This window comes from Rana temporaria, chromosome 1 (assembly GCF_905171775.1).
Source record: "Rana temporaria chromosome 1, aRanTem1.1, whole genome shotgun sequence".
Classification (NCBI taxonomy): domain Eukaryota; kingdom Metazoa; phylum Chordata; class Amphibia; order Anura; family Ranidae; genus Rana; species Rana temporaria.
Window position 1 is genome coordinate 362,746,067 of NC_053489.1, and position 15,916 is coordinate 362,761,982.

Sequence of the window (15,916 nt, forward strand, 5' to 3'; positions counted from 1 at the left end):
TGTCAGGGTAAGCAATTGTTTAATTCCATATTCATTTTGAGTAAAAAGAGGATTTCACTCCACTGTAAAATTAACTATTAAACCTTACTTTTTTCCCCCACCAAAGTATTTAGAATTCTGTTAAGCCACCTTTTGTGATTTACAAACCCCTGGCACACTGCTCCAGCTTGAGGGTGACCCCATACAGTTAGAAAAAAACTTAGACTAATGAGATAGTACCGATTCAAGTCATTCCTCTACTGTACTCTCATGTGAGCAGCAGTCTTAATTTTGGCAGCAAATTTCATTTTAGTCTTAGGACTAAAATGGCATTTTAGTTTTAGTCCCAATTTAGTGTTCTGAAATTGTTTTAGTTGACTAAATCTCCAGTATATTTTAGGCAACCAAAATATCCAGTACATTTTAGTCAACTAAAACTAATTTTAGAAATCTAATGGGTGTAATTAAATTGCAATGCATAAGCTAACATTTCTCTACAATGTCCAAGCTCATGATATACTGCTGGAGTGAAAAATCGAATATGGTATTGAGGTATGAACATGCACTACAGACCAGTGTTCATTTTGAAGTCAAATATCAATTTAGTTTTATTCTTTTGGCTAAAATGCCATTTGTTGTATTTTAGTCAACTAAATTAACACTGTTTATGAGAGGCAGAGAAAGACCTTATTGGCTAAGAATCATTCAGGTATTTTTACTATTCTGGAGTATATTTAAAATCCTGGAGTTTAGCTTTTAAAAAACACTTTTTTTTTTGTCAGGAATCCTTTAATTACCACAGGCTGCTCTTAGTTGTGTAATCCAAAACTCCTTAAAATGTGAGTGCAGTAAATTCATCCAATTTGTGCCTTTAAAGCCATTGGTGAATGGAAATCTACATTTCTGATTGTAAACACAGCAGTAGGGCACAACAATATACCCCCCCCCCCCCCATTATTTAGGCTTCCTGCCTTGCACTGATTTAGGCTCGGTTCACACTGGTGTGAAGGGGGGAAACCCTGCTAATCCACTGTGGATTCCCGCATCACACTGCCCTATGCGAACCGCTGCAGGTGTCATACAAAGTTAATGACACCCCCCAGATCTGATCGCAGTGCGAACAGGAATCGGATTGCATGCGTGTAAACACCCATGTGATCTGATACTGGTGCGAACAAAAAAAAAAAAAAACGGTCCTGCATGAGTTTGGTCTGAATGCAAAAAAATGTTGCCAGTTTGTATGGCTGAAATTTGCATTGCACAGACATCGCATGTGATCTGCATAGCGAATCACATGCAATGTCTGGCATTGCTGCAGTGTGAACTGACCCTGAGGCCTCATTTACTTGGACATAACACAGCTGTAAACATTTAACTGATCATTAAGGCAAGTAACAAAATGATCAGTAAATAGATTTTTTTTTTTTTGTTCTTTTTCTTAATATGTATGTGCACATTTACGCACCCATGTGAATGTCTCCATTGAAAACAATGGAGCTGCGTTTAGATCTGTAAATAAAAAATGGTTGTAACTGCAGTTTTGTACAGCTGTGTAAATGAGGCCTGAAGTGTTATTGTTTAAAAAAAAAAAAAAAAAGTTTCATTTATACACTGGCACCTCTACAAAAATGCAAGAGGTTCCTTCTCAAAGGGAAATCTATTAAATACCTATGCAGCTTCCACAGGAAGGATAGACATAAATTCATTGCTATGAAATAACAAGTAACATCCAATCAGAACTGGTGGAGAATGAACTGCAGTGCATTATACGGCAAGACCTGTATATCCAGCAGTGAGGTTAACTGAAGAAATATGTAGAGTCTTTTACATTCTGCAGCTCAAATGTACCTACAATGGGAGAAAAGGGGATAATGAATACAAAACAATACCATTTTTAGTCAACACAGGACACAGAGAATAAAGTGCTGCTTATGCCTTACCTGTCAGTGGTAAAGAGCTGAAGTGAGCCTTCATCTTCAGATTGTCTGGGGACATGCACTGTGAACTGAATGGCACAACACAGTCAGAAAGCTGTTGCTAGGGTAACCATGTAAATGCAGTTTGAATGCTGATCCTATTTTTTTATTATTATTGTAATGTGAGGGGGCAAATATGATGTTTAAAGTGGAGTTCCACCCATAAATATAACATTACATCAGTAGTTTTAAAAAAAATGTCATTAGTCCTTTACGAATTTTTCTTTTTTTTTATGCCTTCAAAGTGTTGTTGCTAGGCAGAATAGTTAATCTTCCCACTTCCTGCACCTAGGTGCTTAATGCTTCCTAACCTACACCGCACAGACTCTTGGGAATGTAGTGGGTGTAACTTTCCAGGAGTCTGTACACTCCCCAGTCTCAAAGAATCATGTGACTTGGACAGCACAGGTGCTGAAACCTGATCTGACACTGCTTGTGCACTTGTGCAGCACTGAGCATGTGCGAGATCTTCAAGGCTGAAATCCAGGAAGTCATACAGTCTGGCTTCATGATGCCCACACTTAAGATGTCCCCAGTCAATTTCTATTTTATAAAGTGTCTAAAATGCTGTAACAACCTAACAAAACGGACCTTAGTTTACAGTCCAACTTTACTAGAATACATTAAGCTTGTGTATTACAGGGGTATTTATATTTAAAAAGTGAAATTGTGGCCGGAACTCCGCTTTAAAGAAGATAAAAGTGACCCCGTCACCAGACACATCCTCTTGTAGTAGTAATTTATGTGTGCATTGACATTTTTGTCATTCTGTTCTTCAAAACAACAGCTTATAACCATTTTAGAAGTATCTGACATTTTCTGAGTGCTGGGTCCCTTACTATGCTGTCCCCACTCACCTTCTTCTGACAGTACTATCTGTTCACATACAACTGAACTGGCAAACAAAAAGAACACGTTACTGCCTATTCAGCTGGAGCGATCATGGCTATGTACAGTGAGGGAAAAGAGTATTTGATCCCCTGCTGATTTTGTACGTTTGCCCACGGACACAGAAATGATCAGTCTATACTTTTAATGGTAGGTTTATTTTAACAGTGAGAGACAGAACAAAATCATCCAGGAAAAAAAAGCATTACAAAGTTATAAATTGATTTTCATTTTAATGAGTGAAAAAATAGGATTTTTTTTTTAATACAGCTTACCTGTAAAAATCCTTTTCTTGGGAATACATCACAGAACCTTAATTACTTAATGGGTTATGTAGTCACCACAGGTGATTGGACACTGGCAAACCCAATTACAATTGAGTTCCTCCCCTATATAACCCCTCCCAAATGGAGAGTACCTCAGTTTTGTAGCAAAACAATAAGTGTTCCACGTTTAACTCCGAAGAGGGGTGGGAGCTCTGTGTCCCGTGATGTATTCCCAAGAAAAGGGTTTTACAGGTAAGCTGTATTTAAAAATCCAATTTTCTTGATTATACATCACGGGACACAGAGCCTTAATTACTTAATGGGATGTCCCATAGCAATTCTAAAATTGAGGGGAGGGAGACACAGATCAGAATAAGACCGCCATCGGGTGAGAGGATCTATACTGCTGCCTGCAGCACACTACCCCCGAAGGCGGCACCCTCGTCTCGTACCCTCTCACATCTACCTGGTAGAATTTAGTAAATGTATGGACGGAAGACCAAATAGCAGCCTTACAGATCTGAGCCATGGAGGCCTGGTGATGCACGGTTCATGAAGCACCAACTGCTTTAGTCGAGTGCGCTTTCACCTGAAAACGAGGGATCTTCTTTCCTAAACCATAGGCCTGAATAATGACTTGTTGAATCCAACTTCGAATAATGGATTTTGATGCTGCCGTAGTTTGCAGATAAAGCTTTACCACTCTTATAACATCTAGAGAGTGTAGACTCTCTTCCACCGCAGCCTGCGGATCTGGAAGAAAAGACGGTAGGACTATATATTGATTCAGATGGAATCCTAAGGTAAGAAAGTTGAGTGAAGACACAGCACCACCCTGTTATCATGAATAATCATATACGGTGCTTTACACAAAAGAATCGCCACTTCCAATACCCTCCTTGCTAAGGATATGGCTACAAGAAAAAACAGTTTCTTTGTCAAAAGACTTGGAGAAACCTGGTGTAAAGGTTCAAAAGGTAGTTTCTGTATAACCAAATACCAAATTCCATGGGCACACGGGAGACTTAATCGGCGGATTTAGACGCAGTGCTTCCTGAACAAAGGCCCCGACTAGGGAATGTTTTTGGAAGAACACCGACAAGGCCGAGATCTGACCCTTGATAGTGCTCAAAGCCAACTTCATATTCAAGCCCAACTGAAGAAAAGGCAAGAATCCTATTAATGGCATACTTCCTAGGATGCCACTTTCTGGGTTCACACCAGAAACAAATATGCCTTCCAGATTCTGTAGTAGATGAGCCTGGAGGCCGGCTTCCTAGCATTAACCACAGTGGATAGGACTGGCCCTGAGAGCCCACGGTTCCTCAGAATGTGGGTCTCAAAAGCCAAACCGTCAAATTTAGACTTTATAAGGCAGGATGGAATATTGGACCCTGCGACAGTAGGTCTGAGCGTAGTAGGAGAACCCAATGTCTTCCTACTGCCATCCTTACGATTCCTGCGTTCCAGGGTCTCATGGGCCAACCCGGGATGACCAAAATCACAGACTTTCCTTCCCTCTTGACTCTGAAGGAATCGTGGGAGAAGCGGAACTGGAGGGAACAAATAAATCAGAGAATGATCCCATGAGATTGTCAAGGCATCTGACCCTTGGACACAGGGATCTCTTGTTCTTGACACAAAGCTGTCCAGCTTTGCTTTGAACCTGGAACCCAACAGGTCCACATCTGGGGTACCCCATTTCCGACATATGATTTGAAACATGTCGGTGTGTAGAGACCATTCTCCTGGACTCAGTTGCTGGCGGCTTAAAAAATCCACCTGGCAATTTTCTACCCCTGGAATGAAGACCGCAGATAGGCGAGGAATATGCCTTTCTGCCCAGGCCAGGATGTGATTCACCTCTTTTTGGGCATCTAGACTTCTGTGCCTCCTTGGTGATTGATATAGGCTACGGCTGTAGCATTGTCAGACTGAATCCGAACAGGCCAACCCTGCAGTCTCTGTAAGACCAAACTTTGAGGGCCAGATGAATTGCCTGAATCTCCAGAATGTTGATGCGTAGGAGCCTTTCGTCTCCGGACCACTTCCCCTGGGCAGATGCTTCTTCTAGAACTGACCCCCCCCTCCCCAGCCAAGAAGGCTGACGTCTGTGGCTACCACTTTCCAGGTAACCGGAGTGAAGGATTTTCCTTCTGACAGATTTTGGGGGAGCAACCACCAATTGAGGCTCTGGCAAACCTTTGGAGATAAGATCATAGGAAGATCCAGGGCCTGAACATCTTTGTTCCAAGCTGACAGAATTCTGCCCTGTAACGGCCTTAAGTGAAACCGGGCATAAGGGACAGCCTCGATTGAGGCTACCATCTTTCCCAATAATCTCATGTAGGGCTGCAACTAACGATTATTTTCATAATCGATTAGTTGGCCGATTATTGTTTCGACTAATCGGATAATAGCCTTAAAAAAAAAAGAAAAAAAAAGAATTTGCATTTTTAATTTTTTTTGGGCCAATTTGTTGTTGGGCAGATTACAAAACACAAATTGCCACAAAAACACATTACATGCTTTTCTGCGGCTTCTCAATTGAAGTATATTGAAACAAAATAGCACTGTTTTGCGTTAAAAACTCCTTGCCCTTTCCAAATACGCAGCAGCTGAAAAAAAAATCATGGATGTGAACGTGTCCCATAAGAAAACATGTAAATGAACTGTAGTGTGTTTCTGCAAAAAGCAACAAAAAACAGAGGTGTGAACCCAGGCCTGAGATGTTTAGTAACGTAATGGGGTTAAAAAAAACAAAAATAAGTACAAAAAGAGAAAATAATCGCTACTGTAAGGGGTTAATTTGCTTTACTGTGGGACAGTGAAAGTGATATTTACAGTAGCAATTTACTTTTTTGTACTACAAAGGGCTAATTTTTTTTTTTTTAACCCCATTTTCTTACTGCCCGATTAACCACTTCCAGACCTTAGGTGTTTTTCAGATTTGGTGTTTGCAAGACAAACAGTTTTTTCTGCTAGAAAATTACTTAAAACCCCCAAACATTATATATATTTTTTCTAACACCCTAGAGAATAAAATAGTGGTCATTGCAATACTTTTTGTCACACCGTATTTGCGCAGCGGTCTTACAAGCGCACTTTTTTTGGAAAAAATTCACTTTTTTTAATTAAAAAATAAGACAACAATAAATTTGGCCCAATTTTTTTATATATTGTGAAAGATAATGTTACGCCGAGTAAAATGATACCCAACATGTCACGCTTAAAAATTGCGCCCGCTCGTGGCATGGCGTCAAACTTTTACCCTTAAAAATCTCGATAGGCGATGTTTAAAAAATTCTAGAGGTTGCATTTTTTGAGCTACAGAGTAGGTCTAGGGCTAGAATTATTGCTCTCGCTCTAACGATCGCGGCGATACCTCACTTGTGTGATTTGAACACCGTTTTCATATGCGGGCGCTACTCGCGTATGCATTCGCTTCTGCGCGCGAGCTCGTCGAAACGGGGCGCTTTAAAAAATTTTTTTTTTTGTTTTCTTATTTATTTTTATTTATTTTATTACTTTTTACACTGAAAAAAAAAAATTGATCACTTGTAATAGAAAAAAGCAAGACAGGTCCTCTTAAATATGAGATCTGGGGTCAAAAAGACCTCAGATCTCATATTTGGGCTTAAATGCAAAAGAAAAAAAAAATTTGGAAATGTCATTTTTTCAAATGACAAAAAAAAAAAATTGTCTCTTTAAGACGCTGGGCGGGACTGACGTTTTGACATCACTTCCGCCCAGCAGAGCTATGGGGACGGGCGAAGGAGATTTTTCCTTCAGTCTCGTCCCCGCTCAGCTGCCGAACGTTCCCGATCGCCTCCGCCGCTACCGACGGCTCCGGTAAGGGGCGGAGGGCGTGGGAGAGCGGCGGGAGGGGGGGCACTCTCCCGCCACAGATAACGGCGATCTCGCGGTGAATGCGCCGCGGAGACCGCCGTTATCGTTTACCAGACCGCGCACACTAAAGATTGATACCTCGGTTGTGGCAGCAGCTGCTGCCGTTACCGAGATATCAATCTTTAAAAAATGGACGTACATAGTCGTGCGCAGGTCTGGAAGTGGTTAATCGATTATGAAAATTGAAATCGACTAATTTCATAATCGATTAGTTGTCGATTAATCGATCAGTTGTTTCGGCCCTAATCTCATGCATAGATGGATGGAAGGCCTTTTTGCCTTTATCACTCGAACCAAGTCTCCTATGGCTTTTGCCTTTGGCTTGGAAAGTAATACCTTACTTTGGGACGTGTCTATAATCATGCCCAAATACTCCAGCCTTTTTTGAGGCTGCAAGGAGGATTTTTCCAGATTGAGAACCCAGCCTAGGTACTCTAAATATTCCACTGTCCTTTGCAAAAGCGTGCGGCGGACTGATCTATGATGAACAGATCGTCCAGATAGGTTGTTACTGCTATGCCTCATGCCCTTAGCCTTGCTAGGGCCGGGGCCAGTATTTTTGTGAACACTCGAGGTGCTGTAGCCAGCACGAAAGGAAGGGCCACAAACTGAAAGTGGCGCTGATACACCGCAAACCTTAGAAATCTTTGGTGAGCGGGGAATATTGGCACATGTAGATATGCATCTCTGATGTCTATTGATGCCAGGAATTCTCCTCCCTGGAAGGCGGAGACAACTGAACGGACAGACTCCATGCGAAAGGAGCGAATGTTCAGAAACGTATTCAGGGTTTTCAGATCTAGGATAGGTCTGACATCCCCGTTTGGTTTTGGAACCGTGAAAAGGTTTGAATAGAATCCTGATCCCTGAGGCCAATGCCATGATTACCCCTTGGGACAACAGGTGTTCCAAGGCCAACAGTAAAGGCCTTCTTGTTTCTGGATCTTTGGCAACTCTTGACCTGTTTCAGAAGAAACTGACATACACCAATGGCTGCAACTGCAGGTTGTACTACAGCCCCAGCCATTGAAGAGGAGGTTTTTAACAGGGACTCCAGCTTTTTATCAGTTGGATCCTTGAAACCCTGCACATTGTCTATAGGACAGGTCAAGAAATAGCTGCATCTATAGCAGGTACCCCCCATTTCTTAGTGAAACCTTCCTCCATAGGATAAAGGAGGGAAAACTGCTTAGGAGGAGAAAACAGTTTATCTGGGTGAACCCAGTCGTCATACATCAGTTTATCCAGCAAGAGATGAATTGGAAAGGAGCATGCAGCCTGTGGGGATTTCCGAGATCCCAAAGAGGAAACAGAGGACACAGAAGCTTCAACAGGAGGAAATTTGTAAGTGGCATGCACCATATCTGTATAATATTGCACCTGCATTTTTAGCGACTGAGAGGTAGCAGGAGTCCTCAAACTGCACACGATCCTCATTTCCAGAGAGGGATTTTTCACCCTCAGAAGGCTCATCTGATGAGAGAGCCAAAACAGATGAAGGGGATCTACCCTGTTTTCTGCTATCTTTCAAGGAGGTTGCGATAATAGTAGCAATCCTTCCTTCTAAGCAATCCAAAGAAACTTTTAAAGCGTCCTCAGTGACGTATACAGGAGCTGCCATAAGAGAAGCTGCAAAACCAGACAGGGGCACATGATCATCCTGTGAGGCTGCTACCAGACTGACAGAGGGGGATAGTAAACTGCAGGCAAGCTCAGAATTTTCTGGTGCCTCTCTTACTAGCCCTTGTTCCTCTTCTCGGGGACATAGTCCTTACTGAAATGCAAAAGTACTATTCACAAAATAATTGCAATCACTGTTGTGCTATAGCATTACAATACACATATCAGCTCATTGCACAACCTGATGCAAAGTAGGAGTTAGGTTTGCCCGGTTCAATCCACAGGGATGCTTACAGCCCACAGCTCTGTGTCCATACCGTTTTACAGAAGGCTTCTGGCGTGCGGGGCTTTTAATCCAGCCTCTTGGCGCCTGCACACAGGTGTTCCGCGTTTGTGCACGGGCACTAGCAACCACGGCCCTCCCCTAGCCATGTCTCACTACGACAGCTAAAAGCGCACTCCCGGTGTGCGCACGCCGGGAGAACGAGGAAAGAGGGAGAGATTACTGGGGGCATCATTGGGGACCCCTGTATGGGTTTTTGTGGCAGAGCCTGCAGCGGAAGGAGGTGAGTGGTTTAATTTGACCGACTTCACTGAGCTTGTTCCTGGATGGCTATGTAAGAATACACCAAGTATGCACTTACTCCCTCCAGTGGCGAAAACCAGGAAAGACATCCTACTCACAGAAGATAAATATAACATTTAAATGATCCTCTTCTTACCTTATCCACGTCGCAGGAAAAGCTACTAAAAGTAGTTCCAGCTTTCACCCATCACGGCGGGCAAGTTGTGCCAACCTTCAGGTTTATCAAGGGTTCCATTAGAGAAACGTCATACCTGAACCTGTAGAAGACTTTGCCAGAAACTTTTTGTGCCACAGTTGTATTAGTACACCAAAGTCTGGATCCCAGACCTCCGCAGAGAGACATTACAGGCAAACCTTGTTTCTTCATTACACGAAGCCCGGGTACCACCCCATCTTAGGCTTTTAATATTGGTCTGAGGTATGGATCTGGTTATAGCTCCTAGGCCTCCGCAGACAGACCATCAAAAGAGCACTTTCTTCTTAGCACATGTTGAACGTGACTGAGTGATCCCTGGATGGCTGTTAAAACTTTGCTAGTCTTACAAATATTGCTATATGTTTCACAGACACAGAAGTTTATGAACTTTCTTCCATTGTTTCAATATAACACACACACACACCGCCCTATGTTGGCTTTGCTGATAATTCAAATGTTCTAAGAAAACAATGGATGGCCTTCCATCTACCTCGGTTCATTCCCCAATCCAACAAAGGGGTGACTTCTTGTAAGTGATGTGAAGGTGGGGACTCGTCCATGGAGGGCAGGTGAGCAGCGTGTGGACAATCCAGGACCATTGAGGCTTGGTGTGCTTTTAAAGAAACAGTGATTCATCTGGCCACAGGACATGGCTTCCTCATTGAAAAGTGTAAATTATCCCCTGAAGAAGACCAAAAAAGGTCGAAACGCGTAGGGATTATGTGAAGCTCATGAAGAACATGAGTTATGTGTAGTTATCAAATATTTTTAATGAGTATGTTGTCAATGTTGGGGCCAGAACAGTTTTTTACGACTTCTATGTAATTATGGAAAATATTTTTGATATAATTTAACCAATAAATAAATACCAATTTTTATGCAACATCTCTTGCTTTTCAATACTTATCTCGCTGCTAAAAAAAACCCTGAGGGATCTTCCATTAAATACTACAAATTGGGGTGTGCAGTATCCACGTATATGTGTTATCTATTCTATATGTTGAACGTGACCAACCACCTTAAACACTGGCAAAAAAAAACAACTGAGGTACTCTCCATTTGGGAGGAGTTATATAGGGGAGGAACTCAATTTTAATTGGGTTTGCAGTGTCCAATCACCTGTGGTGACTACATAACCCATTAAGGCTCTGTGTCCCGTGATGTATGATCAAAAAAAGTATTTTATACCCCATCAGTCAGCAAGTTTTCTGGCTCCTGGGTGTCTTCTATACAGGTAATGAGCTGAGATTAGGAGCACTCTTAAAAGGGAGTGCTCCTAATCTCAGCTTGTTACCTGTATAAAATACACCTGTCCACAGAAGCAAATCAATCAGATTCCAATCTCTCCACCATGTCCAAGACCAGGATGTCAGGGACAAGATTGTATACCTACACAAGGCTGGAATGGGCTACAAGACCATCACCAAGCAATTTCGTGAAAGGTAGACAACAGTTGGTGTGATTATTTGCAAATGGAAGAAACACAAAATAACTGTCAATCTCCCTCGTTCTGTGGCTCCATGCAAGATCTCACCTTGTGGAGTTTCAATGACCACGACAGCGGTGAAGAATCAGCCCAGAACTACACGGGAAAATCTTGTCAATGATCTCAAGACAGCTGGGACCATAGTCACCAAGAAAACAATTGGTAAAACACTACGCCAGGGATATGCAATTAGCGGACCTCCAGCTGTTGCAGAACTACAAGTCCCATCATGCCTCTGGGTGTCATGCTTGCCTCATGGGACTTGTAGTTCTGCAACAGCTGTAGGTCCGCTAACGTAGTTATACGTAATTTCTCATTCCAGCCATTAGGGGCCCCTGGTGCCGACACGCGTGCCTGGTGGGCGCGATCACCGCTGGGCACCCGCGATCGCTCGTTACAGAGCGAGAACCGAGAGCTGTGTGTGTAAACACACAGCTCCCGGTCCTGTCAGGGGGAGAAATTACTGTTTGTCTGTTCATACAACGTATGAACAGCGATCTGTAATTTCCCCTAATCAGTCCCACTCCCCCTTCAGTTAGAACATAATTAACCCCTTCCTCGCCCCCTAGTGTTAACCCCTTCCCTACCAGTGGCATTTTTACAGTAATCAATGCATTTTTATAGCACTGATCGCTATAAAAATGCCAATGGTCCCAAAAATGTGTCAAAAGTGTCCGCCATAAGGTCGCAGTACCAATAAAATTTGCTGATCGCCATTACTAGTAAAAAAAAAAAAAAATATTAATAAACATGCCATAAAACTATCCCCTATTTTGTAGACGCTATAACTTTTGCGCAAACCAAACGCTTATTGCGATTTTTTTAACGAAAAATAGGTAGAAGAATACGTATCGGCCTAAACTGAGGAAAATAAATGTTTTTATATATATTTTTGGGGCATATTTATTACAGCAAAAAGTAAAGAATATTCATTTTTTTCCAAAATTGGCACTCTATTTTTGTTTATAGCGCAAAAAATTTAAACCACAGATGTGATCAAATACCACCAAAAGAAAGCTCTATTTGTGGGGAAAAAAGGACGCCAATTTTGTTTGGGAGCCACATCGCACGACCGCGCAATTTTCAGTTAAAGCAACGCAGTGCCGAATCTCAAAAAGTGGCCCGGTCATTGACCAGCAAAATGGCCGGGGGCTGAAGTGGTTAACATCCAATCACTGAAGAAAGAGAACACAATAAGTAAACAGTTAATCTAACTATTTTTAAAATAGATTTTTTTTCCACTGCCCCACCAACCAATCTACTCTTATAAAGAAAGGATTAGACTTCTAAAGAGAACATAAACAAAATAGGATTTTGCCATCATACTTGCCTGTAAAACCCCTTTCTTTGAATACATCATGGGACACAGAGTCAGGCTACCATTCATTACCTTCTGGGACGTCCCAGAGCAATAGCATTGAGACACCCTGCCAAACAATAGCCATCAAAACGTATACGGCAGCCTGCAGTACATTGCGTCCGAAAGCTGAATTCTCGGCTTCTCCAACATCCACTCGATAAAATCCTATGAACGTATGCACTGAAGATCAGGCAGCAGCCCCACAAATCTGAGCCACAGATACCTGATAGTGAAAAGACCAGGATGTTCCCACACCCCTGGTATAATGAGCTCTCCCCCCTAAAGGGAGGAGCTTTACGTTTTAGACTGTAGGCCTGAATGACCAATTGACAGACCCAATTAGCAATGGAAGCTGCCTGCCCCTTCTTGGGTCATTTTGGTAAAACAAAAAAGGAGTCCGATCCTCGGATCTCTGCAGGTCTAGACAAATTAACCTTGACTGCCCGAACAACGTCCAAAGAATGCAGCAGTCTTTCTTCCACTGAACGAGTCAGAGAGAAAAAAGAAGGCAAAATAATGTCCCGATTTAAATGAAAGGCAGACACCACTTTTGGCAAAAAGGATGGAACAGGTCTTAACACAACCCTGTCATGGTGAAGGATCAAGTACGGTTCCCTGCATGAAACAGACAGCACCAAGTTCAAGTGATGAAGAGGCAAGTATAACCTTGGACAGAGGCGTGGCAGTGGACGTGATATACTTGGATTTTGCAAAAGGGTTCAATACAGTTTCACACACACACACACACGGCTCATGTGTAAGGTAAAGTCTACAGGATTGGATATATCAGTTTGTAAATGGATAGAAAACTGGCTGAAAGACAGAATTCAGAGAGTCGTGGTTAATGATTCATACTCTGAATGGTCCAAGGTTATCAGTGGCGTACCCCAAAGTTCATTGTTGGGACCCTTACTTTTTAATATCTTTATAAATGATATTGGGTCTGGGATCAAAAGTAACATTTCTGTCTTTGCAGATGACACCAAGCTATGCAGTGGAATAACGTCCTTGCAGGATGTCTCCAATTTACAAGCCGACCTCAATGCTCTGTCTAATTGGGCGACTAAGTGGCAGATGAGGTTTAATGTAGATAAATGTAAAGTTATGCACTTGGGGGCTAAGAATATGCATGCATCATACATACTAGGGGGAGCACAACTGGAGGGATCCGTAGTGGAGAAGGATCTGGGGGTTTTGGTAGATCATAAGCTCAATAATGGCATGCAATGCCAAGCTGCGGTTTCCAAAGCGATTAAAGGCCTTCATGTAATAAGAGGTATGGACTCCAGAGAGAGAGATCTCATTTTGCCCCTGTACAAATCATTAGTAAGACCTCATCTGGAATATGCAGTTCAGTTTTGGGCCCCAGTTCTCAAGAAGGATATTGGGGAACTGGAGAAAATGCAGAGAAGGGCAACCAAACTGGTAAGAGGCATGGAGGAGCTCCACTATGAGGAAAGATTAGAGGAACTGAATGTATTCACCCTTGGGATAAGGAGATTAAGGGGAGGTATAATCAACATGTACAAATATATAAGGGGTCCATATAGTGAACTTGGTGTTGAGTTATTCACTTTACAGTCAACACGGAGGACAAGGGGGCCTCTTTACGTCTAGAGGAAAAGAGATTTCACCTCCAAATACGGAAAGGTTTCTTCAGAGTAAGAGCTGTGAAAATGTGGAATAGACCCCCTGCAGAGGTGGTTCTGGCCAGCTCAGTAAAGTGCTTTAAGAAAGGCCTGGATACTTTCCTAAATGTACATAATATAACTGTGTACTAACATTTATAGGTAAAGTTGATCTGGGGAACATCCGATTGCCTCATGGGGGATCAGGAATGAATTTTTTCCCCTGCTGTAGCAAATTGGATCATGCTTTGCTGTGTTTTTTTGCCTTCCTCTGGATCAACTGTGGGTATAGAATTGGGTATATGTGATTATATGATATTATTTTATTTCTTATGGTTGAACTTGATGGACTTGTGTCTTTTTTCAACCTGACTAACTATGTACCCAAGTCCCAAGGACACATAGGTGACCTAATGGGGGGGCAAGAGAGTTGCCCCCTGCATAAAGGTTCAGACCAGTGAATGGGAGGCTATAGGCCTTTGGAAGAATACGGATCGGGCCAAAACTTGACCTCAGATTGTACTCAAAGCCAATTTGATTTCCACAGCAGACTCTAGAAAAGAGAGAATTCTCCCAATCGCGTATTTCCGGGAAAACCATTTTTTTGGCTTCACACCAAGCAATATAAGTCTTCCAGACCTTATGATAGATCTTCCTAGTGACAGCCTTTCTAGCATTCACTGGGGTATCCACCACTGGTCCCAAGACACCACGGTCCTTTAACACCCTGGCTTCATTAGCCATGCCATCAAATTTAGAGACTGTAAATTAGGGTGGAATATAGGACCTTGAGACAGTAGATCGGGGCACTGTAGAAGCGTCCATGGCCCGTCTATTGTCAGTCTCACAATCTCCGGGAACCAGGGCCATCTGGACCAGGCTGGTACCACCAGAATGACTGGAACTCCCTCTATCCAAATCCTGTGCAACAAATGTGAAAGTAGAGGGATCGGAGGGAAAGCATAAACCAGGGAAGTACTGGCTCCACTGAACTACCAGAGTATCTGCTCCGATTGCCAGAGGATCTCTAGTTCGGGACACAAACTGCTGTAGCTTGTTGTTAAACATGGATGCCAGTAGGTTGACCTCTGGCCATCCCCAACGTTGGCAAATTTCCTGGAACACCCCTGTGTGTAGGGACCATTCCCCCAGGCAGATTTGCTGATGGCTGAGATAATCTGCCTTCCAGTTCTCTACTCCCATGACATAGACTGCCCAGGCTAGTATGTGGTTCACCTCCTTCAGACCTGAACGACTACTGGTACCGTCTTGGTGGTATATAGGCCACTGCAGTGGCATTGTCGGCCTGAACCATGATAGGGTAGTCCTGAAGCTCCATCGCCCAGGACCGTAGGGCCAGTCGTAATGCCCGTAATTCCAGGACGTTGATGGGCAGGATCTGTTCTGTCCTTGACCATTTCCCCTGAGCTGTGAGCCCGTCTAGGGTTGGTCCCCAGCCTGAGAGACTGGCATCTGTAGTCAGTACTCTCCAAGTTACTGGGAGGAAGGATTTTCCCTTTCGCAGGTTCTGATCCTACAACCACCAGTTTAGGCTTAAGCGTGCCCGAGGAGCTAAGCACATTGAATAAGGGCTTGTCCTCTTCTGTTCCAAGCCAACAAGATGTCTTCTTATTGGAATGGAACTGGGCATAGGGCACCGCCTTTAAGAAGCATACCATCCTCCCTAGAAGACTCATACAGAGCCGAATGGAGTGTTGTCTGGTGCCCCTTATCCGACTCACCTGATCCTTCAGGGCACAGGTCCTTACAGGTGGCAAGAATACTCTTGCTTGGACAGTATCTAGGATCAGACCTAAATAAATACTTTAAGCTGGTTTCAAGGCTGACTTTTCGGTATTCATGATCCAACCTAAGCTTTTCAAATACCGTAAATAAAAAAATTAAGTTCTGCCAAGGATAGGATATGATCTACCTCTCATGCTACGTTGAGGATTCTGGTTTCTCCCCACTGTCATGGCGTTGTCTCACAATCTTGATTGGATGACCTACCAGCTGGATGGT

At 42.9% G+C, this 15,916-nt stretch overlaps 1 protein-coding gene across 1 annotated transcript in view; it reads right to left on the minus strand.

Annotated features, from left to right (window-relative positions):
• Positions 1-519: 519 nt before the first annotated feature.
• POLRMT (RNA polymerase mitochondrial) overlaps positions 520-15,916 on the minus strand; it is a 271,113-nt gene continuing 255,716 nt past the window's right edge. Inside the window, exons 20-21 of the mRNA XM_040322078.1 lie at positions 1,920-1,984; positions 520-1,827 (exon numbers count right to left, since the gene is read on the minus strand). Of these exons, the coding sequence (XP_040178012.1) occupies positions 1,778-1,827; positions 1,920-1,984 (115 nt within the window). The 3' untranslated portion in view covers positions 520-1,777. The remainder of the gene's footprint in view (positions 1,828-1,919; positions 1,985-15,916) is intronic.